We start from the raw sequence: 26,696 nt of genomic DNA on the forward strand, positions 1-26,696 counted from the left end.
CACATCTGAAGTATGCTTGCCCAAAACATCAAACTTGAATATGAGCAAGCCTTTATATCTACCAGTTTATAGGAAATAGATCAGTGACCACATTAAATGATCCCACAGCAACACAATCAGCAAAATCCAGAATATAAGAAAATCTACAAGGGAGATAAACCAATTTCTTCAGCAAATAAATTGCAACAGGGAGAAAGTTAAAGAGAAGTCATAGATTAAAAGAGATTTACACATATCAACTAAATGTGGACTTTGGATTCTGATCAACAAAACAAATATTTTTTTTAAAAAAACTGATTTTTTTAATAAATTTGTACACAAACTGAATGTTTGATGATATTAAGGAATCTATGTAGATGTGATAATGTTGTCTTATTTTTAAGAAAATTGAGGTCATATCTTTTAGAGATACAAACTGAAGCATTTACAGATTAAAATGCTGTAATGTCTGGGATTTGCTTTGAAATAATATATTTGGGGAAGGGGTAATCAGTAGTACAATTGAAACAAGATTGACCATGTGTTGATACTAGGTGATGGATACATAGAGATTGATTATACTGTTCATTCTACATTTGTATATGTTTGAACTTTTCCATAATAAAATATTCTAAGTATACCTGTTTTAGTTTTCTATCTCTAGATCTAACAAATTCTACAAATCAGCAGCCTAAAACAGCACACACTTATCACATAGTTCATATGGGGCAGGAATCTAGGCTCCACTTAACAGGTTCTCTTCTCAGAGTCTCAGAAAACTACAGCGAGTGTCCTCAGCGAGGCTGTGTTCTCATCCAGAAGATCTGGGGAAGATTCTGCTTCCAGGCTCATTCAGAGCCCGTTGCAGAATTCATTTCCCTAGAGCTGTGCCAGGGTTGCAGCTTTTTGCTGGCTGTTGGCCAGGGTCCTAGAAACTGATAACAGTGCCTTGCCATTTTGCCACTCTCAGTATGGTCACTTGCTTCTCAAGGCAGAAGGCATCTCCCTACTCCAGTTTACTAAGTATTATATAATGTGACATGATCACAGGAGTGACATCCCATCACCTTTGCAATTAGTTGGAAGCAAGTCATACTTGGTTGGGTGGGGGGTGGGGGGGTGACAAGGATGTGACGCATTGGGCAGTCACCATAGGACACCACAATGCCTGAAAAATAATTAAGGATAGATGCTTTTATATTAAATTCATACATTTTCTTATGAATTCTGCATATTCAGTATAGCCAAAATATATTAGTGGTATAGCTCCTTGAAAACTAGTTACCATGAGAAAATATGCACATTTTAAGCAGTTAACACATCTGACATCAAAGAAATTTCTGTTTAACATTTATAAACTAATCTGGTAAGCATTAAATATGTAGAAAATTTTATAAAAGTTGTTGAATTTCTTACACAATAGTTAACAAAATAAAAATACTTTTGAGAGATTTAAATATATGTGTGTGTGTGTGTGTGTGTGTGTATAGAAGCTGAATGTCAATGAACTATGAATACATTTTCTTAGCAAAACTTAAATGATTCCTTTAGGTTAAAAAAGACTAAGCATTTTTTAAAAGGACAGAAAGAGAAAAAAAGGAACAAAAAGAAAAAACCATTCATCTTAACCTGATTATATCTGCAAAGACCTTATTTCCAGATAAGGTCACATTCACGGGTATCTGATGTTAGGAATTGAACATATCTTTCTGAGGGGAACACAATTCACCTAGCAAACTTCTCTTTCTACATTTACCCAGTGAGCTCCTCGCAGAACAATTGTAAGTTGTATGGGCCCATAACCAGCAAGATCAGAGTTCTGTTTAGAACAGAACTAAAGAACACCCAGAACAGACTGGGTGGCTCAGTCAATTGAACATCTGCCTTTGGCTCAGGTCATGATCCCAGGATTCTGGGATCAAGCCCCACATCGGGCTCCCTGCTCAGCGGGGAGCCCCGTCTCCCCTCTGCTCCTACTCTCTATCTCTCCCTTTCAAATAAATAAATCATATCTTTTTTTTATTTTTATTTATTTATGATAGTCACAGAGAGATAGAGAGAGAGGCAGAGAGAGAAGCAGGCTCCATGCACCAGGAGCCCGACGTGGGATTCGATCCCGGGTCTCCAGGATCGCGCCCTGGGCCAAAGGCAGGCACCAAACCGCTGCACCACCCAGGGATCCCTAAATCATATCTTTTTTAAAAAGTACTTTATATAGTGGTTTGGGAATTAAATGAGTTAATATGTGTGAAATGCTTAAAACAGTACCTGGCACATGCTAAGTGTTCAATAAGTTATTATTTAATATGGTTCTGCAACTGCGGCTTACTTTTTTAACATAACACTCTATTGTAGAGATCGTTTTTGTTAATACAGATAAAATAGAAGACAAAAATAGGAACAAAGGACAAGAACAATAAATGGAAAACAGTAACAAATATGGTAGATATTAGATCAACTATATCAATAATTACTTTAAAAAGTTAGTGATCTAAGTCAAGAGACAGAGATTGTCAGGTTGGATCAAAAAACTGTCAAGAGAATGAGAAGACAAGTCACAGACTGGGGAAAAAATATTTACAAAAGACACATTATCGGGACTCCAGGATAGCTCAGTTGGTTAAACATCTGCCTTCGGCTCCAGTAATGATCCCAGGGTCCTGGGATCAAGCCCTGTGTTGAGCTCCCAGCTCAGCAATGAGTCTGCTTCTCCCTCTCCCCCTGTTCATGCTCACTCACTCTTTCTCTCTCACTTGCTCATTCTCTCTCCAATAAATAAAATCTTTTTTAAAAGAGACATCTGTTACCCAGAATACACAAAGAACTCGGAAAACTCAACAATAAGATGATAACCTGATTAAAAATTGGGCCAAAGGAGCACCTGGCTGGCTCAGTAGGTGGGTCATGTGACTCTTGATCTTAGGGTTGTGGTTTTGAGCCCCATATTGGATGTAGAGATTACTTTAAAAAAAATAGTCTCTTTAAAAAATGAGCCAGTGACCTGAGTAGATGCCTCACCAAAGATCTACAAGTGGCAAACAAACATGAAAAGATGCTCAACATCATACATCATTAGGGAATTGCAAATTAAACCAACAATAAAATACTCCTACACACCTATTAGAAGGGCCAAAATTCAAAACACTGGCAACACCTAATACTGACAAGGAGGTGGCAAAATAGTTACTCATACTCACTGCTGATGGGAATGCATAATGGTACAGTCGCTTTGGAAGACAGTTTGGCAGTCTCTTACAAAACTAAACATATTCTTACCATACAATCCAGCAATCACACCCTTGGTGTTTACATAAGTTGAAAAATTAGTCCACACAAAAATCTGTATTCAAGTATTAAAGCAGCTTTATTAATAATTGCCAAAACATGGAAGCAACCAAAATGTCTTTCCATAGGTAAATGGATAAACTTGTGGTACATCCAAACAACTGACTATGATTCAACACTAAAAAGAAATGAGTAATCAAGCCCTGAAAAGATATGGGAGAATCTTAAGTGCATATCACTAAGTGAAAGAAGCCAATACGAAAAGGCTACTTGATTCCAACTATATGACATTCTGGAAAAAACAAAGCTATGGTGACAGTAAAAAGAGCGATTGCTGCCAGGGCTTAGGTGCATGAATCAATGGAGCACAAAGGATTTTAACGCCAGTAAAACTGTTCTGTATGATACTATCCTGGTGGATACATGTCATACATTGACCAAACTCTAATGTAAACTATGGGCTTTGGGTAATGATGTGTCCATGTAGGATCATCCATTGGAGCAAATGTACCACTCTGGCATGGGATGTTGATAGAAATCTAGGGTGAAGGAGGTGGAGGGGATAAGGGTATGTGAGAACTCTATACTTTACACTCAATTTTATTGTGATCCTAAAATTTCTCTTTAAAAATCTATGTATATAAAAAAAAAATCTATGTATATAAATAAACAAATTTAAAAAAAAAAAGAGTTCCACCACTGACTGAATACATTGAAATATTGCTCTCCCGTCCACCTCTTCCCTTTTCTTAGCAAGATTAAGGTGGGACAATCTGAAGCTTAGTTGATTCCTTATGCTGAAAAACAAGGGAAATGTACCTTTGATACTTTTGTTCAATTTGTACAACATATTATAGATTTTAATTATAGAAAATATTATTTATATTATATTTCATTTCTATATAGATGAAATACAATAAAAATCAAGATGGTAGCTCAATATCTACATTGAAGAGTCAAGTAACTGACGTAAAAAATATTATGTCCCAAAACATTGATGAAATTTTGGAAAGCGAAAAAAGATTGAATATCTACACTGATAGAACCGGTTATCTCCAAACAACTGTAAGTGATGCTCTCTTGTCTTGGTATCTAAATAGTGTTCTAAAAAAAAATAAATAATAAATAAATAAATAAATAGTGTTCTAAGCCTTGAGACAAATGGCTAAAAGCAAATGCATTCCAGGGATACTGTGAGATAATCCTATGTCGCCAAACTGTGGCTTTATCAAAAAAATTATTAGAATGCAACTAAAGTATTTTTTTAATTATAAAACAATGAAAATTTTAAAACCCATTAAAGTAGTAGGTGGCTATTTGCATAACATATATTTCTTACATTAATAAATACACAGGTTAATCAACAAATAAATTTCAAGGACCAAAAAAAAGAGGGAGAACTAACCAAAAAATGGGTTGAGAAAGTTACCAACTGCAATGTGCGGGCCTTATTTGGAATTTAATTCAAACAAATTATAAAAATGAAAATTTATAACTTCATGAGATAATTAGATGTTTGAACTCTGACTGGATATTAGATGACATTAAGGAATATTACTAGTTTTTAACTGTGATAATGGTATTGCGGTTATGCTTTAAAAAGAGTCATTACTTATTAGAGATACATATTAAGGGATCCCTGGGTGGCGCAGCGGTTTGGCGCCTGCCTTTGGCCCAGGGCGCGATCCTGGAGACCCGGGATCGAATCCCACGTCAGGCTCCCGGTGCATGGAGCCTGCTTCTCCCTCTGCCTGTGTCTCTGCCTCTCTCTATCTCTCTGTGACTATCATAAATAAATAAAAATTAAAAAATTAAAAAAAAAAAGAGATACATATTAAAATATTTTGAGTCAATTTATATGATGTCTGAGATTAGCTTCAGAATAATTCAGGAATAGAATGGGGTATAAATGAAACAAAATTGGCCATAAATTGATAACTGTTAAAACTGGATGTTGAAGGTGCCTGGGTGGCTCAGTTGGTTGAGCGTCTGCCTTCAGCTCAGGTCATGATCCAGGAGTCCTGGGATTGAGCCCTGTGTCAGGCTGTCTACTAAACAGGGAATCTGCTCCTCCTTCTCCCTCTGTCCCCCCACCCAGCTCATGCACTCTCTCTCTCTCAAACAAATAAATAAAATATTCAAACACCCAGATATTGGGCAGCCCAGGTGTCTCAGCGGTTTAGCGCCGCCTTCAGCCCATGGCGTGATCCTGGAGACCCGGGATTGAGTCCCACATCAGGCTCTCTGCATGGAGCCTGCTCCTCCCTCTGCCTGTGTCTGTTCCTCTGTGTGTGTGTGTGTGTGTGTGTGTGTGTGTGTCTCATGAATAAATAAAATCTTAAAAAAATAAAAAATAATAAATAATAAAAACCCAGATATTTGGCCACCCAGGTGCTAGGTGGTTGAGCATCTGCCTTTGGCTCAGGTCATGATCCCAGGGTCCTGGGACCAGGTCCCAAATCAGGCTCCCAGCAGGGAGCCTGCTTCTTTCTCTGCCTGTGTCTCTGCCTCTCTGTGTCTCTCATGAATAAATAAATAAAATCTTTTTTTTAAAAAATGGATGTTGAATATATAAGGGGTTCATTATCCCATTCTGTCAACTTCTGTATATATTCAAAATTCTCTCAATCAGTAATAGTTAATTACCTTAGGGCATTTTAAATTTTATTTTTTACAGATTTTTTTCTAGAATACCTTCTAGTTCCATCCACATCACTGCCAATGGCAAGATTTCCAGTTTTTGATGGCTGCGTAGTATTCCACTGTGTGTGTTTGTGTGTGTGTGTGTGTGTGTGTGTGTGTGTGTGTGTGTATCATCTTTATCCATTCATCTATCAACAAACATCTGGGCTCTCTCCATAGTTTGGGTATTATGAATATTGCTGCTATAAACATTGGGGTGCAGGTGCCCCTTTGGATCACTACATTTGTATCTTTGGGTTAAATACCCAGTAGTGCAATTGTTGGGTCATAGGGTAGCTCTATTTTCAACTTTTTCAGGAACCTCAATACTGTTTTCCACAGTGGTGGCACCAGCTTGCATTCCCACCAACAGTATAGGAGACTTCCCCCTTCTCCACACCCTCACCAACATCTGTCGTTTACTGACTTGCTCACTTTTGCCATTCTGACTGGTGTGAGGTGGTATCTCAGTGTAGTTTTGGTTTATATTTCCCTGAGTGATGTTGAGCATTAAAAAAAATGTGTGTGTCTATTGGACATTTGTATGTCTTCTTTGGAGAAATGGCTGTTCATGTCTTCTGCCCATTTCTTGATTGGATTATTTTTTCTTTCCATGTTGAGTTTTATAAATTCTTTATAGATCTTGGATACTAGCCCTTTATCTGATCTGTCATTTGCAAATATCTTCTCCCATTTTGTTGGTTGTCTTTTGGTTTTGTCGACTGTTTCCTTTGCTGTGCAAAAGCTTTTTATCTTGATGAAGTCCCAATAATTTATTTCTGCCTTTTGTTTCCCTTGCCTTTGTAGACATACCTAGCAAGAAGTTGATGCAGCCGAGGTCACAGAGGTTGCTGCCTGTGGTCTCCTCTAGGATTTTGATGGATTCCTGTCTCACATTTAGATCTTTCATTATTTTTTTAGTGTATTTTTGTGTATGATGTAGGAAATGATCTAGTTTCATTCTTCTTCATGTGGCTATCCAATTTTGCCAACACTATTTGTTGAAGAAACTGGTTTTTTTTCCCCATTGGATATTCTTTCCTGTTTTGTCAAAGATAAGTTGACCATAGAGTTGGGGGTCCATTTCTGGGTTCCCTTTTCTGTTGCATTGATCTATGTGTCTATTTTTGTGCCAGTACCATACTGTCTTGATGATTACAGCTTTGTAATAGAGCTTGAAGTCCATCCAGTTTTGGTTTTTTCAACATTCCTTTGGCTATTCAGGGTCTTTTCTGGTTCCATACAAATTTTAGGATTATTTGGGGTGTCTGGGTGACTCAGCGGTTGAGCGGCTGCCTTTCGTTCAGGTAGTGATCTCAGGGCTCTGGGATCGAGTCCGACATCAGGCTCCCCATAGGGAGCCTGCTTCTCCTTCTGCCTGTGTCTCTGCCTCTCTTTGTGTCTTTCATGAATAAATAAAATCTTTTTTAAAAAATTAGGATTATTTGTTTCAGCTCTGTGAAAAAAGTTGATGGTATTTTGATAGAGATTGCTAATTTTTTCACTTTTAGAAACAATTTATTAAGATATTACTTACATAAAATAATATTCGCCCACTTTGTAGACTTTGATAAATTGTGGTACTTGTGTATAATTGTGTAACCACAATCAGGTTATAGAATAGCTCTGTCATTTTTTTTAATATTTTTTATTTATTTAACAGAAAGAGAGAGCACAAGCAGGGAGAACAATAGAAGGAGAGGGAGAAGCAGGCTCCCCCACTGAGCAAGGAACCTGATGTGGGGCTCAATCCCAGGACCCTGAGATCATGACCTGAGCTGAAGGCAGACGCTTAACCAACTGAGCCACCCAGGCACCCCTAGCTCTTTGATCTTAAAATTTTTCTCATGCCCTTTGCAGTTAACTCTTCCCTCATTCCCGGCCCCAGCCCACCACTGAACTGTTTTCTGTCCCTATGCTGTTGCCTTTTCTACTTTTGGCAATAAACTTTCCTAAGTTTGTTGGAAATGGTCCTTTCTCCATTATATATTCATGCCTCCATTGTCGTAGATTAATTGACCATATAACTGTGGGTTTATTTCTGGGTTCTCTATTCTGTTCTATTGATCCATGTGTCTGTTTTTGTGCGAATACCATACTTTTTGAATAGTATAACTTATATGTGGAATCTAAAAAATAAAACAAATGAACAAACAAAACAGAAACAGACTCATAAATACAAAGAACAGACTGGTTGTTGCCAGAGAGGAGGGTTTGGGAAGAATGAGCAAAATAGATGAAAGGGAGGGGTGCCTGGGTGGCTCATTTGGTTAAGCGTCTGCCTTCAGCTCAGGTCATGATCCCAGGGTCCTGGAATTGAGCCCCACATCAGGTTCCTTGCTCCTTGGGGGAGCCTGCTTCTCCCTCTCCTTCTGTTGTTCTCCCTGCTTCTGCTCTCTCTTTCTGTTAAATAAATAAAAAATCTTTAAAAAAATGACAGAGCTATTCTATAACCTTGGCTTTTGCTCAGATCATGATCTCAGGGTCATAAGATCAAGCCCCATATAGGGCTCACACTCAGTGTGGAGTCTGCTTGAGATTCTTTCCCTCTCCCTATCCCTCCCCTTCTGTTCCACTCCTGCTCTCTCTCTCTCTCTCAAATTAATTAATTAATTGATTGATTAATTAATAAGATTATTTTAAAAATAGGTGAGGGAATAAGAGTACAAACTTTCACTTATAAAACGAATCACAGAGGGGTACCTAGGTAGCTCAGGCAGTTAAGCATCTGACTCTTGATTTTGGCTCAGGTCATGATATCAGAGTTGTGAGATGGAGCCCCGACTCAGGTCCATGCTGGGCATAGAATCTGTTTAAGATTCTTTCTTCCGGGGATCCCTGGGTGGCGCAGCGGTTTGGCGCCTGCCTTTGGCCCAGGACACGATCCTGGAGACCCGGGATCGAGTCCCACGTCGGGCTCCCGGTGCATGGAGCCTGCTTCTCCCTTTGCCTGTGTCTCTGCCTCTCTCTCTCTCTGTGTGTGACTATCCTAAAAAAAATAATAATAATAAAATAAAAAATAAAAAAAAAAGATTTGACTATGTCAAATCTATTAAAAAAAAAAAAAAAAAGATTCTTTCTCCCTGGGCAGGTTTAGTGCCTTCAGCCCAGGGCATGATCCTGGAGACCTGGGATTGAGTCCCACTTCAGGCTTCCTGCATGGAGCCTGCTTCTCCCTCTGCCTGTGTCTCTGCCTCTCTCTCTCTCTGTGTGTCTCTCATTAATAAATAAATAAAATCTTTAAAAAAAACAAAAAGATTTTCTCCCACCCTATCCCTCTCACCTCCCTCCTTCTAAAGAAAAAAATCACAGAGATGAAAAGTATAGCATAGGGAATACAGTCAATAATATTGTAATGATGTTTCATGGTTATTGGTGGTGGCTACACTTATGGTGAGTATTAAATAATGTACACAATTGTAATATCACCATGCTGTACACCTGAAACTAATAGAACACTGCATGTCAACTATCCTTCAATAATAAAAAATTAATAAGATGGGATCCCTGGGTGGCGCAGCGGTTTGGCACCTGCCTTTGGCCCAGGGCGCGATCCTGGAGACCCGGGATCGAATCCCACATCGGGCTCCCGGTGCATGGAGCCTGCTTCTCCCTCTGCCTGTGTCTCTGCCTCTCTCTCTCTCTCTCTCTGTGACTATCATAAGTAAATAAAAATTAAAAAAAAATTAATAAGATAAAGTAAAATGTATTATATATAGCCTTCATTATTTTTTAATATTTATTTATTTATTTTTAGAGAGAAGAGAGTGCATTCAAGAGAGCAGGGGAAAGGGCAGAGGGAGAGAAGTCTCAAGCAGACTCTCAGCTGAGCACAGAGCCCGACTTGGGGCACAAGCTCACAGCCTTGGGAAAACGACCTGTGCCAAAAATCAAGAGTTAGATACTTAACTGATGGAGCCACCCGGCCACCCCTATCTATAGTCTTCTTAAACCCTCCCATCATGCGCCTTTGACCACACAGGGTAGAGTCCAACCCCCCTAACATAAGGAGCTTCTTCTGACTATATTTCTGGTCATATCACCAAGAGACCAATCTAGCAATTTATAAATTTCAAAAAATAACAAACTATTTGTAGGTCTCCAAAATACGTGTTGCATTATTTTACACCTTAATACATGCTGTTCCGTCTCTTTCCTTGCCCTAAAAACTTCTACTCACTCATCAAAACCCAAATCAAGGGTCATCTCCTCATTGCCCAGATTGAGTTTATCACTCTCTTATCTCTGCCATCCCTGCAACTTTTATTGATTGATTTATTCAAAAAATATATTTTGAGGATCTGCTGTCTGCCAGGCTCTATATGAAGAATTAAGAATATTTTTAAAGATTTTATTTATTTGACAGAGAAACCACACATACAGGGGAGAGGGAGAAGCAGACTCCCCAAGGAGCCCAATGTGGGGCTCCATCTCAGAACCCCAGGATCATGACCTGAGCTGAAGGCAGACATTTGACCAACTGATGCACCAAGGCACCCCTGAAGAATTAAGAATATAATGATGAGGGGTGCCTCAGTGGCTCAGTTGGTTGAGCCACTGCCTTTAGCTCAGATCATGATCCCATGGTCCTGGGATCGAGCCCAATGTCGGGCTCCCTGCGCAACCTAGAGCCTGCTTCTCCCTCTCCCACTGCCTGCTGCTCCCTCTGCTTATGCACTTTCTCTCTCTCTCTCTCTCTCTCTCTCTCTCCCTGTCAAATAGATAAATAAAATTTTTTTAAAAAAAGATTATAATGATGAGTAGTTATTTACAACCCTAGCAAATAAGCCCTCAGTGTTAGTTAATACTATTTATTTGAGCAAAGCACCCTCTACATCATTTTTATAGCAGGAAAAAGATAAGGTCACATTCGTTTATATAACCTATAAAGGAGAATTAATAAAGTAAATCATTATCTAAGATTGTATTCGTATTTTATGAAAGTTATAACTCAAGAACTCAGATAATATTGTCCAAGCCATTTAGATTCATTCAAAATTCATTAGTAAATGTTTTTCAGGGGCCATTATAATGTACAAAATACTATGTTGGTCATCTTTAGAAATAAAAGAATAAAATGAGATGTTTGCCACAGTTTAATCTACTGCAGAAGACAGATTTGTATAAATTAACTGCAGTATTAAGTGTGGGCTAAGTGTCACAATAGGTGGATAAAGGATAACAGTCAAACAATGGAGAACTGACAGCATTACATTCTTACAAAGCACTTTGAAATGGCAGTCATAAAATTCTGCCATCAGTATTACCTCATTCGGTTATATTAGGAAGCATGTATGGGGCACCTGGCTGGCTCAGTCAGAAGAGCACATGGCTCTTGATCTCCAGGTCATGAGTTTGAGCCCCACACTGGGTGTAGAGATTACTTAAACAAATTTTTTTAAATAAAAAATTTTTTAAAAGGAAGCATTTGCTACATGATCAGAGGCCATAGTTGGGAATCAAAACTATTTTATTATAAATAAACATTCATTTCGGGGCAGCCTGGGTAGCTCAGCAGTTTAGCGCCGCCTTCAGTCCAGGGCCTGATCCAGGAGACCCGGGATCAAGTCCCACGTCAGGCTCCCTGCATGAAGTCTGCTTCTCCCTCTGCCTGTGTCTCTGCCTCTCTCTCTCTCTCTCTCTCTCTCTCTCTCTCTCTCTCTCTGTGTGTGTGTCTCTCATGAATAAATAAATAAAAAGCTTTTAAAAAAATTCACTTCAAGCACATGAAAAAACTTTCAGAATAATATACCTAATGCCCCTGTAATCATCAGCCTACTTTATCTAACCTAATATTTTGCCATATTTTATCAGGGCCTTTGTTTTTAAAAGAAATAAATTAAACATATAATTAAAATTTCTGTGTACCTTTCCTAAGCCCATTCTACTCCCACACCAGAACCACTATCATGAATTCGATATGAAGCATCTGTATGCATGCTTTGATTCCTCTGATATGTATCTATAGGTACATATGTATCTACATTCTTGGTTTGCATATTTAGCTTTATATCTGTGACATTATAATGTACATATAATGAACTAAAACCTGAGTTTTTAGTTCAACATTTAGTTTATGAACTGTATTAATTGGAGCACATTTAGATCTAATTTACCAATTTAACTTCTGACAGTATATCATTACTATCTAAATAAACACAATGTACTTTTCTCCTTTAACAAACATTAATGTAGATTTCAACTATTATGAACAATATTGCCTTAAACACCCTTATTCATGTCTCTTGGTACACTTTTGCAAAACTGTTTTTTTTAGATTGATTGATTATTTATTTATTTATTTATTTATTTATTTTTAGATTTATTTTTTTATTTGACAGTGCAAGCACATGCATGAATGAGCAGGGGGAGAGACAGAGAGAGGGACAAGCTGATCACAGGGCCTGATCCTGGCCTGATTTCAGGACGCTGAGATCATGACCGAGCCGGAGAAAGTCAGACACCCAACTGTCTGAGCCACCCAGGTGCCCCTGAAAAACTATTTCTAAGACAATGATCTATAGAGTTTTTTGATCTTGCATACTTATTTGTAAAACATTCTTGAGAATGAATTTAAATATGTATATCTAAATTATATATTCTTCAATAACATTATATATTATAAAGCACATGAAAAATAGAAATTAAAAGAATGAGATGCAGACAAAATAAAATATTAAATAATTTGCTTTTATAAGAAGATTAAACCTGTTTCTCTGATTTTTTTTTAAGATTTCATTTATTTATTCATGAGAGGTACAGAGACAGGGAGAAGCAGGCTTCTCGCAGAAAGCCCGACGTGGGACTCAATCCCAGAACCCCAGGATCACGCCCTGAGTCAAAGGCAGATGCTCAACTGCTGAACCACCCAGGTGTCCCTGTTTCTCTCTGATTAAGGAAAATATTAAGGGGCTGGGTGGCTCAGTGGTTGAGCATCTGCCTGTGGCTCAGGTCATGATCCCAGGGTCCTAGGACTGAGACCCATATCAGGCTTCCCATAGGGAACCTGCTTCTCCCTCTGCCTATGTCTCTGCCTCTCTGTGTGTGCGTCTCTCATGAATAAGTAAATAAAATCTTTTTTAAAAAATAGAAAAGAAAAAAAATTAATAATAATGTATTTTAATGATAGTAATTCTGATTAAAAGTCAGATCTGGTTACAATCACTATTTATCTATAAATATGGCAGGTGGAGTACTCAACTAGAAGCAAAAATATGTCCTCTTTGCCATGCTTTTGTTGTATATGTTTGCCTTATTGGTATAATTTTGCTTAAGTTTATTTATCTATTTAAGTAATCTCTACACTCAACATGGGCCTCAAACTCATGACCCTGAGATCAAGAGTTGCATGCTCGGGGGATCCCTGGGTGGCGCCGCGGTTTAGCGCCTGCCTTTGGCCCAGGGTGCAATCCTGGAGACCCGGGATTGAATCCCACATCGGGCTCCCGGTGCATGGAGCCTGCTTCTCCCTCTGCCTATGTCTTTCTCTCTGTGACTATCATAAATAAATAAAAATTAAAAAAAAAAAACTTTAAAAAAAATCCTTTAAAAAAAAAAAGAGAGTTGCATGCTCTTCTGGCTGAGCCAGCCGGGTACCCTTTGTTGGTAGAATTTTTAAGCCATATGTCTACCTTTTAGTTTAAATAATATAGGTTGCCTGGGTGGCTCTGTCAGTTAAGCATCCAACTCTTGATTTCAGCTGAGGTCATGATCTCAGGATTGTAAAATCGTACCTCATGGCAGGCTCCACAGTGGGCTTGGAGCCTGTTTAAGATTCTCTTTCTCCCTCTCCCTTTGCCCCTCCACCCAACTCTGCGTGCAAGCACTCTCTCTTAAAAAAACAGTTGCCAAATATTTGAATAGGTAATGAATAAGAGAATAAAAATATGTTTAAAAAAAAAGGAACTCCTTCCTTCCTTTCCCCAGGCTATGAAGATATTTATACTGTTTCCCAAAAGTTTTAAATTTTGCTGCTTAAACATAGATCTTTAAAACATCTGGAATTTTATTTTTGCATATAGTATGAAGTAGGAATCAAAATTTTATTATTTTCTGTTCAAAACACCAGTTTTCCCAAACACCATTTATTGGATAGCTCAGGCTTCCCCATTTGGTTTGTAATGAAATCCTGCCCTATATTTTCATTCTTTTAATTTATATAATGTATTTTATTCTACAGGTCTATTTACCCTTAGACCAGTACTATACTTACTTTGGTTTTATAAATCTTAATATCTTACACTGCAAGATACTTTCTACTTTTTGAAAATTGTTTTGGCAAGTCTGCTTTCTCTTTCAGTGAAGTTTAGAATCTCAGGTTATACACACGCACAAAAAATTGTTGGGATATTACTTGGAATTACATTTATATGGGGAGAATTGACATCTTTAAAATATTATTTTCCCACCTCTGAACATGCTATGTCTCTTTTCATTTTTCTAGGTCTCTTTCAAAATCTTTTTGGGGGTGCCTAGGTGCCTCAGTCAGTTAAGCACCTGCCTTCAACTCAGGTCATGATCCCTAAGTGCTGGGATGGAGCACCATATGGGGCTCCCTGCTCAGCGGAGAGTCTGCTTCTCCTTCTGCTCCTCACCCCACTCAGGCTCTTTCACTTCTTTCTCTCTCTCTCAAATAAATAAAATCTTTTTTTTTTAATCTTTTTTAATTAATAGGAGCACAATTTTTGCATATTAATTTTGTATCTTAAATCTCAGTGAACTCTCATGGTAATATTTATCTATGGATTTCTTTGCATTTTCTACATAGACATTTTATCATATATAAATAATGACTGAATTTTTTCATCCTTTCCAACACATATATATATATTTTTAAGATTTTATTTTTGGTCTCTGCCTGCTGCTCCCCTTCCTTGTGTTTTCTCCCTCTCTCTCCATCAAATAAATAAATACAATCTTTAAAAAAAAAAAGATTTTAAAGTAATCTTTACACCCAACATGGGACTGGAACACACAACCCCAAGATCAAGAGTCACATGCTTTACTGAGCCAGTCAGGTGTCCTTTTGTTTGCTTGTTTTACTTGTCTTACTATGTTAGCTAGCAATGCCAGGATAATGTTGAATAGAAATGGTAATATCTGAAATACTTGTTTTGTTCCCCACTTAAAAATTAATATTTCTAATGCTTCCCAATTAAGTATTAAATTTACATTCAGATTTTGATACTTTTTAACAAGTAATAAAACCTCCTCTATTCCTCATTTGCTAAGACATTTTTTCATGAAAGGAGGTTGATTTGTATCAAATGCTATTTTCACATTGAGATAGTGATTTTTCCTCTTAAACCTGTTACTATGATAAATTGCCCATTAAATGTTTGTATATGTTGTAGAATTCAGTGTTATAATTTTACCTTTGCTGCCTCAAAAGACTGACTCTAGCAACGTATAAAAAAATGTATACTCCGGGGCGGCCCCGGCGGCGCAGCGGTTTAGCGCCGCCTGCAGCCTGGGGGGTGTGGTCCTGGAGACCCGGGATCGAGTCCCGCGTCGGGCCCCCTGCGTGGAGCCTGCTTCTCTCTCTGCTTGTGTCTCTGTCTCTATCTCTCTATGAATACATAAACTTAAAAAAAAAATCTTAAAAGAAAAAGTATAGTCGGACAGCCCTGGTGGCTCTGGTTTAGCGCCACCTTCAGCCCAGGGCCTGATCCTGGAGACCCGGAATGGAGTCCCACGTCGGGCTCCCTGCATGGAGCCTGCTTCTCCCTCTGCCTGTGTCTCTGCCTCTCTCTGTCTGTCATGAATAAATAAATAAAAATCTTAAAAAATATATATGCTCTATGCCATGTGAGGTTGTATTCTTATATAATTTTTATAGTCTATCTTATGCCTATAGTTGGTTTCATTTTCTCATTCTTAAACTCTTAATTTTTTAATCAAGGTTTTTTTTTTTTTTTTTTTTTTTTTATTTATGATAGTCACAGAGAGAGAGAGAGAGAGAGGCAGAGACACAGGTAGAGGGAGAAGCAGGCTCCATGCACCGGGAGCCCGATGTGGGATTCGATCCCGGGTCTCCAGGATCGCGCCCTGGGCCAAAGGCAGGCGCCAAACCGCTGCGCCACCCAGGGATCCCAAGGTTTTTTTTTTTTTTTTAGTCTTTTCAAAGGACCAGATTTTGGTTTACTTATAATTCTGTTCAAAACTTAGTTGATTTCTAATCTTTTTTGCTCTGAGTCCTTTCCAAGTGACTGTAGCCACATGTAAAGTTCTTTTCTGGACAAAATTCTGAAGCCTGGCTATTTCTTTCCTTCCTTGCCCTCATGCCTCCCTCTCAATTTAAGGACAACTACCTAGAGGCCATTAGGCTTGAATAGGAAGCTTATTATACCCTTAATCTGATCTCTATTGCAGGGCAGAATCTTTTTTTCCTCATTGAGGTAAAACTGACATTTTAAAGTATACAATTCAGTGGTGTTTAGTACATTCAAATATTGTATACCCAACATCTTATTAGTTCCAAAACATTCTTGTCCCCCAAAATGAAAGCCTCATTCCCATAATCAATTATTCTGCAGCCCCTAGGAACCACTAATTTGCTTTGTTTCATGGATTTACTTATTCTGGCTATCTCATATAAATGGAATCACACAATCTATTATCTTTTATGTCTGGCTTCTTTTACTTAGCATGATGTTTTCAAAGTTCATCCATGTTATAACATGCATCAGTAATTCATTCTTTTTTGTGGCTGAATAATACCCCATTATATGGATATACCTCTATTTCTTTATCATTCATCATCAGTTGGTGGATGTTTGGGTTTCTATCTTTTGGCTATTGTGAGTAATGCTGCCCTGAACATTCAAACAAAATACAAACTTTTGTTTGAATATTTGTTTTCAATTCCTTTGTGTGTATACATAGGAATGGAATTACTGTCACATGGTAATTCTGTGTTTAACTTTTTGATGTAGCTTCCAAACTATTTTCTGTAGTGACTGAACCCAGTAACATAAGAGGGTAGCCACAAATACCCACGAGTAGTGTAAGAGGGTTCCGATTTTTCCCCATCTTCTCCAACACTTGTTATTTTCCTATCTTTTTAAAATTATACTCATCCTAATGGGTATAAGCCAGCATTTCATTTTCTTTTTTAATTAGCATCTCATTTTAATTTGCATTTCCTCAGTGATTAATGATGTTGAACATCTTATCACATGCTTATGGGCCATTTGTAGATCTTTTTTTGGAGAAAGTCTATTCAAGTCCTTTGCCCATTTTTTAATAGGTTTGGGGGTTTTTTGTTATTGAGGAAGGGCAGAATCTGAATGGAAATTAGTTATTAAAGAGCTTTTCTTTTATAAAAAAAATATTTATTTATTTAATCATGAGAGACACAGAGAGACAGAGACACAGGCAGAGGGAGAAGCAGGCCCTTCACAGGAGCCCAGTGTGGGACTCGATCCCGGATCCCATAATCACTACCTGAGCCACCCAGGCATCCCTATTAGAGCTTTTCAATCTTATTTCCTATTATTTGGACCAAAAAAACATCAGCTTACCCAGTCTTTCAGTGTTTCACATTTCTGCACCCTCTTTATTTCTTTTTCATTTCTTTTTGCAAACCAGCCATTTGGTACCTTGATAAATACAGCCAGCAACAAGAACTCATACCACTACCATTCTGTTTTCCAACATTTTCTTCCAAAGGGAGATGCAATAGACAATTTGTATACCTTCCAAGTTGTCACAGGTGATAATAAAACTATCAAATATTTTACTCTGGAGAGCACAGTTCTTTTTCTTTCCAGGCTCTAATAGCAGTTTGTTCACTTACCTACCCTGACAGTTAAGCCAATGCCACATTTTAGATTCTTGTGAAAACATCTCATCCTACTATCAATTGCAAAATTAGATAAACACTAGCTGTACCAACATACCTCAAGTTTTCAGTATTTTTTAATTAAATAGAGGTTTATTTCTGGTTGTATAAGTAGAATCTAAGACAGGTTTTCAGTGGGCGTACTTTCACGTGGTAATCCAGGAACCCAAGCTTTTTCCATTTTGTGACTCTCCCATTGCCTTGGGCCTCAGAGTCTTTCAGTTTCAGGTGGCAGTTGGTTAAACAGGGAGCGGAGGAAGCACATTTGCATATAGCCACTTTAGCCCCAAAGTGACACCCATCACTTCTACTCACAACCTATTGGGGTAAGAATTAGTCTTACAGCTTTGCATAAGTGCAAGAGGCAGAGAGGGACACAGCATAGGGTGGGGTGAGGAGCCTGAAAAATGGGTCTGTGATTGAAGAGTCTCTTGCCAGCAACAATTCTACATTATGGAAGGGAACTCAAGTCTTCAGTGGATGGTTGGCTGTCTTTATCACATCTGCACTAAAGGAAATTCTAAAGGAATTATTTTAGGTAGTTGGAAATTTATCTCACAGGGAAAGTCCAAGTTTCAGCAAAAATTTAAAGAGCAGAGAAAGTTGTAGAAAACATTAAATGAATACAAGTGGTGAGAAGTGGTTGGATTCTAGATATACTCTGAAGGTGGAGCAAATTGGAGTTGCTGACAGACTGAATGTATGGTAAGAGATAGTTAAGGAAGACTCCAGTTTTAAGCTTAGTTAGCAGGAAGGATGAAAATTCAATATAGTACCATTCATCTCCTCATGTAAGCCCAAAGCTTAGCCTGCTATGCCTATGAGCAGTGAAAGAAACCCCAAGCCCTTAGATGACAGAAGCCAACATCCTCACCCTCCCAAATCCAGAGAAGCTGCACTGCAGTTTTTCACAGCTTTCCTAGGTTCCTGCACCGGGCCTTACTCTTACTTTCTTCCAAATTCAGCTATGAATGTAAGTTTGCTTATATATTTTCTCTAGCACTTCTGAGTAGTAATAGTGGCAGGAGGGTAATGGGGTTACTTAATCCACCAAATTGCTAGATTTATTAACTTTTCATTAGATTATATGTCTTTCTTATGGCAAAAGTGGCAACATCTAAATCCCACAAAAATGGGTCACCTGGGTGGCTCAGTGGTTGAGCATCTGTCTTTGGCTCAGGTCGTGATCCCAGGGTCCTGGGATCGAGTCCTGCATCAGGCTCCCCATAGGGAGCCTGCTTCTCTCTCTGCCTATATCTCTGCTTCTCTGTGTCTCATGAATAAATAAAATCTTTAAAAAAAAAAATCTTAAAAAAAAATAAAAATAAAAAATCCTACAAAAATATGGCAAAAAAATTTGAAGTTTTATTTCACTTTACTGCCTTACGTTCCAAACAAATCTCTTTTATGCATATATGATTACATGAAGAAAAATTATTTCCTCTTTGAAGACAGTTGAAGAGAAGCAACTCCATAAAATACATTTGACTGAAGTATTTTACAGTTTTTCTCACATTTTCACACAGATAGTACATAATCATTCTCATTAAACCTCCATATTTTGCCTAGTGAAATTAGTTTTCTCTCCTTTCCCTTGGTCTCTATGTAAGAGACTCTACTGAATGTTTTTAGGAAGTCGGTTTGGCTTATCAAAAACTTTAGCTTATCAAAAACTAAATCAACAAGCTTTTCAGTCAGCCTACAGGTAAATAGGGGTCATGGATTTTAATCTGGCAGATTAAACAGGTACATTTATCCTGGTATACTCTCATAACTCGAATAAAATGATAAGTTAAGCAATTAGGGATTTTAATGTATAAATCACTAGGACAAAAAAACAAGAGAGAGGCACCTGGGTGGCTCAGTTGTTGAAGATTCTGACTCTTGATTTTGACTCAGGTCATGGTGTCAGCGCAGTGGGATTGAGGCTCCACACTCTATAGGAAGTCTACTTGGGATTCTTTTCCCCTGTCTCTCCCTCCCTTTGCCCCTGACCCCATTAACACTCTCCCTCTCTCTAAAATAAAATGAATACATCTAAAACACACACACACACAAAAGACAACAGGTAAGAAATGTCAACAATTTTGGAAGCTAGAAAATGGATTATGAGTACTTGTTAGCCTTAGTAGAGCAAAAAACTCAAAACACATTTGCAGAAGATACTAAGCAAAAGATACTAAGATGCAATGTGATCCAGGCCATAGAACCTTGGAAAGGACCAGAAATTGGAGATACATGGTACTTGTAAAAGTAGACATGCAATATAAGTCTAGAAACAAGAGCCTGGGTACAAAGTCTTTCAAAGGAACAAGTTACCTTTAGAGCCCTTTTCCTACTTTTTACAGCCACATTGCTTCCTCTCCTTAACCCTGACAAAAGATGTTATTATCTAAAAACAATAGACCAAAGAGGCTCTAAACTCAGACACCATGTGCAATTAAGGCCAGAGTGATCAACAATATTAAAATTAGATGGATTAAGTGAAAAATCTTTTTTTAAGTGAAAAATCTTACCCTGAATATTACATTTTGATATGGTGACCACTCCCCCAACCTCTGTCTTCAGAAGGTAATACATCCTGAAACAATAATAAAAAGCTATATGCAAGCTTATTCATAGAACAAAAGAAATCTTTTGGAAATTAAAACAGTAAAAATTTAAAATTCAGTAGAATTATTGTAATATAAAGTAGAGATATTCTCTCAGAAAGGAGAGCAAAAAGAGAGGAAAGATAAGAAAGACAGTGAATCAGTCTAAGAGATCCAACATATGAATAATGGGAGTTTCAGAAAAAAAAAAAAAAAAGCAATCAAAAGAGAGAAAATCAGAGTAATACAAGAAAAATTCCTAGAACTAAGTAGCATGAGTTCCCACATTGAATGAACAAAACAAGAACCATAGCAGGAGACGTAATCCTGAAATTAAAGAACATCAAAAAGGAAGAAAGATTTTAAATGTTTTCAGCGGGTAGCCTGGGTGGCTTAGCGATTGAGCCTCTGCCTTTGCCTCAGGGCATGATCCCGGAGTCCCAGGATGGAGTCATTGGGCTTTCTGCATGGAGCCTGCTTCTCCCTCTGCCTATGTCTCTGTCTCTATATCTGTCTCTCTCTCTCTCTGTCTCACTCTCTCATGAATAAATAAAAGCTTTTAAAAAAATGTTTTCAGAGAGGAAAAAAAAGATTTCGCAGTTAGAATACCACATTTCTCACTATCAATATACAGGTGCTAAAGAAAAATAGAATGTTCTATGTTATGCACTGTTGCCAATACAGCAGTGAGTGAAACATACCAAAATCCCTGCCTTCATGGAGCCTCCATTCTCGACAATCATTAAGTAAAATTTACATAACGTGGGGCACCTGGGTGACTCAGTCAGGCATCCATTTCTTGATTTCAGTTCAGGCCATGATCAAGCCCTGTGTCAGGTTCCATTGCTGAGAGCAAAGCCCATTTAAAATTCTCTTTCCCTTTCTTAAAAAAAATAATTTTTTTTTAAATTACATAATGCTAGATAAGTACTTTAGAGAAAGATAACATATTGAAGGGGAATATTTTCTAGGATGGAGATGAGGGGTAGCATTTTCTTTTAAGGTTTATTTATTCATGAGAGACAAGAGGGAGAGGCAGAGACATAGGCAGAGGGAGAAGCAGGCTCCATGCAGGGAGCCTGATGTGAGACTTGATCCCAAGGACCCCAGGATCATGACCTGAGCCAAAGGCAGACACTCAACCACTGAGCCACCCAGGCATCCTGGAGGGGAGTTAGTTTTTATTATTTATTTATGTTTGTTTATTTATTATCATTTGTTTATTTATTTATTTATTTATTATTATTATTTATTTATTTATGAGAGTGTGAGCAAGGAGCAGAGGAAAAATATCAAGAAGACTTTGACCTGAGTACAGAGCCCAACATGGGGCTCCATCTCATGACCCTGAGATCATGACTTGAGCTGAAATCAAGAGTTGGCCAATTAACCAACTGAGCTACCCAGGCTCCCCATGGTGGGGGGTGGGGGGGGGGGGGTGGGCAAGCGATAGCTATTTTAAATAGGGTTGTAAGGGATAGTGGCATTTAAATAAAATCATAAATTGAAGACAAGGAAACTGCAGCTCAAAGAGTAACTTGGTCAAGTTACTCTTCAATTAACATGGAGTTAATAAAGCTAATAAAAGTACAGTTGAATATAATAAGGCACCTGGAATCTTGGTGCATATTATAAAAGCTGTTCAGACTTATTTGGTCAAAACCAAGCTAAATCTGTTCTTTTAGACAGTTCCAAGAAGTATTGGGAGTGTGCTCATTAATCCAGGTACAGAAAGAAAACATTAAATTTGTGTGTATATTTATTTCAGGCCAAAGAATCTCAAAAACCAAGAAAGATTCTTAGGAGGATATGGTGGAAACACTTCAAGAAGATCATAATCATCACTGTGGTAATTCTCCTTTCAATCATCATCATTCTTTTAAGTACAAATGTAATACCAACCTGACCCTTTCTCTCACCATGCCCAGCAGTTACCAATAAATGGTTATATGTAAACGTAGAGTTCCACAACCAACAATTATGAAGGCATTCTCTGGTGGAAGCCTGGAACAGAAGAGGGTTGCAAGTTTTTCCTTGTCCCTTCAGTGTGCCTTATTGACTCTTGCCCTTGTACCTCTTCCATTTCTGTAATTCCGTTTGTTTTTTTTTCCCCACTGCACTAGCTACTCCCCCAGCCTCCTTTCCCTTTCTTAAGATTAAGAACACAAACGGGGGAATGAGACCACTGAAGTTTAACTCTCCACTCAGCCACATACCATCTAGGTGACTTTGGACAAGTAATTTAACCTGCGCCCGTTCCTCATGTGTAAAATGGAGCTAATAATAATACCACATAGAATTATATCTACTATATAGTAAATGTTATTTAAGTGTTAACTCTTATTTAATAGGGAAAAAACAATTGCATTTGTGGCATTAATTAAATCTCTATTATCTTACTCCTTACTCAGAAGAAAAATGACTGTGATCTTGACTGTGATCTTATAATTCCCTTAGGAGTCTTAACATAAGTACACAATCCAGAAATAGACATTTACCTCTTCTACATATTCTTTAATTTGAAATGACAATTCAAGCCATTGTTTTATACTAGCCATTTCTTTGGGTAAAAATTTTTAAATTAGGAAGCTATATTATTTCTCTAATAAATCACAGGTCCTCTTTTGCCTGTTTTTTTTTTCACATGATATTTAATCCAATAACCTCAAATCGCTAAGAATTCTAATAACTAAGTATCCACCTTCACTTTGCAGTTGGTAACAAGGTTTCCCAAGTTCTGTTTCCTAAGTGGGAACTTGAGGTCTAAAGTCAATTTTAAAAGTCATTTAGCAGGGTGCCTGGGTGGCATCAATTAAGCCAACCTGCCGTTGGCTCAGGTGATGATCTTGGGGTCCTAGGATCCAGCCCCTCTGGGCTCCCTGCTCAAGCAGGGAGTGGGCTTCTCCCCCTCCACAACCCTCACACTCTTCTCTCAAATCAAATCTTTTTTAAAAAATTAAAATTAAAATAATTTAGTGGTCATTTAGTGATCCATGGGGAAGAATAAAAGAACAGGGGTTCCTGTCTGCGAGAGAACACATTTTAATTCTGATAATGATCAAGTATCAACATTTTTTTTTTAAGTATCAACATTTTAATTAGGCACCAAGCTTCTTGTTTCTCCAGCACAATATCACCTTTCAATTTACCAAATACTTTTTTAAAGATTTTAAGTGTTAGAAACTTTGGAGTTTCTGTAATTTATATCCAGAAAAAAATAGGTGATGTATTGAATATATACTCTGATATAAGGTACTAACTGCTTTGGGTGAGGAGTGTCTCATTAATCTTACAATGACATAAAGAGGTAAAAACTATTAAGTATAATGTTAAAGCACATAGAACAATGGCTAGCACATTAGTCCTACGTAAATGTTTGTTCATATTATCTTTATTTTGTAGACGAGAAAATACCACGTTAAATGACATGTTCAGGGTCACACAGCTAGGAAACAGATTCACTAATTCAAATATTGGCTGTAGTATATATGAAACCTGTATCCCGGGCACCCCTGGTGGCGCAGCGGTTTAGCGCCGCCTGCAGCCCAGGGCGTGATCCTGGAGACCCTGGACCGAGTCCCACGTCAGGCTCTCTATATGATGCCTGCTTCTCCCTCTGCCTGTGTCTCTGCCTGTGTCTGTCTCTATGAATAAATAAATAAAATCTTTAAAATAAAAATAAAAAAAGAAACCTGTATTCTTTTTTTTTTTTTTATGATAGTCACAGAGAGAGAGAGAGGCAGAGACACAGGCAGAGGGAGAAGCAGGCTCCATGCACCAGGAGCCTGATGTGGGATTCGATCCCGGGTCTCCAGGATCGCACCCTGGGCCAAAGGCAGGCGCCAACCGCTGCGCCACCCAGGGATCCCCAGAAACCTGTATTCTTAACTCAAAGTATATCACCTGATCCCGTCTAAGTTAATTGCAGGCCAGATAAGACACATGAATATTTTTGCTTTTTGTAGGTTAGTAGATTGTTCTGGAGAGGGTGGGGAGAGACAGGAATTTGAAGAGGGAGTATTGGGAGAAAAGGAATTGTCATGGATTTTTCTATTAATTTTTGAGGCCTATATACTGTATCTCCTAACATATCTGTAATTTATAATTATGTATAAAATAGATGCGGGGCAGCTGGGTGGCTCAGTCATTTAAGCCATCTGCCTTCGGCCCAGGTCATGATCTCGGGATCCTGGGATCAAGCCCCAAGTTGGGCTCTCTGCTCAATGAGGAGCCTGCTTCTTTCTCTCACTCTGCTTGTGTGTACTCTCTTGAAAAAATAAAGTCTTCAAAATATGTGTTTCTTGATTGTCCTAAGTACTAGTATAAATATTGCTAGAAGTCATGAACTTTAAAGATCACCTAATCTTCCCTCTCCCCAATTTTATATAATAGGGTGCCAACACCCAGGAAACTAAAAATGAAAAACTTGTGCAAGCCCCTCTCCACTTGCAGTACTTAAGTAAAGCACAGGCTATCACCCTGGTTCCAGGCAGTAAGTCTCATATAATGCCTATGTTCCTAGGCAGTCTTAGAGCTTAAGGGTTAAGAAGAAAAAAGCACTTGTTTAATAAGGAGTGTTTACCTATTTGTACTACATTTGTCAGATAATACCTAAGTAGAAAGAAAAAAATATTAAGGCAACCTTAGACTTTTCATTCATTTCTGCATTCAAATATTATTCAGCTCCTACTGTGCACTCAAACAGTCCTAACATTACGATTTATTTTGTTACACATTGATAGAGACAACTGTTTGAGAAATTAGTGGCTATATTTAGAAGTATAAGAAATGGACCTAATCCCAATGAAAGTTTACATTCCAGTCGAGGAGGCAAGACTTAGAAAAATCATAAACACATTTGCAACATCTACTTAAGTGTACATTGCCTGGCAGAGAATAAATTCAAGATAATGATCAACACCAGCTCCAGTCACTGAAGATTATTTCATGGGTTTTAAGTGTGATAGTAATTGGATCTTACTAGAAATTGAATTTATCTCCATAAGTAAAGGCAGTCAACAGTAAGTTATGTGATTGAAGTTACTATGTGCCAGTAGATTATTTAATACAACCCTGAGGTAGGGACTATTTCTATTTTAGAGATGAGAAAACTGAAGGATAAGCAGTGTCACTTGCCTGATTCCACTGGGCCAGTAAGAGGAAAAGATCAACAAATGAAGACACCACTTCCTGTGGGGGTACAGAAGGTGGACTAGGCCTTGGGAGTCCAATTGTACACTCAGTCCTCAAATGGCCTGCAGCAGAGCTCAGCCTGTAGTTCTCTTCATTTCCCACACACTCTAGGGGTGCTTTAATTCATTCCTTTGACACTGTCTTCTCTAGCAAGTAACCTCTTCTGAATTCCTAACCATTTTCCAACTCTCTACTGGATACACCCACTTAGATATCATGCAAACACTTTAAACTTTAAATCCCCAAACTACATATCCTTCCTCCTTTCCCCACAATAATGCTTACTTGACCTTATTTACTTCTAAAGGGATCACGCTATTTTGTAATCCAGACTGCTTTAGACCACTTTGCTCATCTCAGATTACTTACCAAATTCAAGGGACTTCTATAACAAATCTCCTGAAGGTTCATTACCAGGGAAGCCCAGAAGAGTTTACAAAAGCAAAGAGGGGAGTCCTGGCAGGTACCCAGGCAAACTTTAAAAAGGGCACTCATCCTATCATGGGCAGTTATGTATGTCTACTCCACATGAGCCTGGCCATATTATATTCTTCATATTCCGACTGCCCAGCACATATAGGCATTAACACTTTTCATATGCATGATTTCCATAGCTCTTAAACAGTTATAAAACACGAAGCTTTAGCCTTCAACCATCAATCATCAGATTTACGAAAACAATACAGATGCCTGGGCTCTACCTCCTGAAGATTCTACTTAAAGCTGGGATGGGGCCTCGAAGTGTGTTTAACCTCACAATCAAGTTGAGAACCACTAATCCCAAAGCACTTTCACATGCCTATCTAACATCCATGAGGAACACAGAATTCTGTTCGAAAACTGATGCTTAGGGAAGTTAAATTTTACTTGCCCAACATCACAGGGTAAATGACAAAGAGCTGGATCTCATTCATTTGAAATAATCTATGCCACTGGAACGTATTAACGAGAAATTGTTTTTAAGCCTGGTATATAGAATGCCCCACACATTTTTAAAAATCTGAAAAAGGATTTTAAACTGGTTTCAAATTTCATATTCTCATTATAGAATCACTGAACCTAAAATAACAAAACCCATCATTTAATTTGACCGGATTTTTAGAAAAAAAAAAAAAAAAGGCAAA

At 38.0% G+C, this 26,696-nt stretch overlaps 1 protein-coding gene across 6 annotated transcripts in view; it reads left to right on the forward strand.

Annotated features, from left to right (window-relative positions):
- The window catches only part of LOC121492808 (vesicle-associated membrane protein 714-like), a 38,125-nt gene extending 14,359 nt beyond the window's left edge, over positions 1 to 23,766 (forward strand). For 4 of the 6 annotated variants that reach the window (XR_005988298.1, XR_005988299.1, XR_005988300.1 and 1 more), the window contains 2 exons: positions 4,171 to 4,329; positions 22,148 to 23,766. Coding sequence is in view for 3 of the 6 variants with exons in the window: in XM_041757991.1 (XP_041613925.1) it covers positions 4,171 to 4,329; positions 22,148 to 22,285 (297 nt within the window). In the remaining 3 variants the exon portion in view is untranslated. Of the gene's footprint in view, positions 1 to 4,170; positions 4,330 to 6,753; positions 6,785 to 22,147 lie in introns of those variants that run through there. The other 2 variants (XM_041757989.1, XM_041757992.1) reach the window with 2 other exon arrangements.
- Positions 23,767 to 26,696: the final 2,930 nt, after the last annotated feature.

This window comes from Vulpes lagopus, chromosome 6, assembly GCF_018345385.1.
Source record: "Vulpes lagopus strain Blue_001 chromosome 6, ASM1834538v1, whole genome shotgun sequence".
NCBI classification, from domain to species: Eukaryota; Metazoa; Chordata; class Mammalia; order Carnivora; family Canidae; genus Vulpes; species Vulpes lagopus.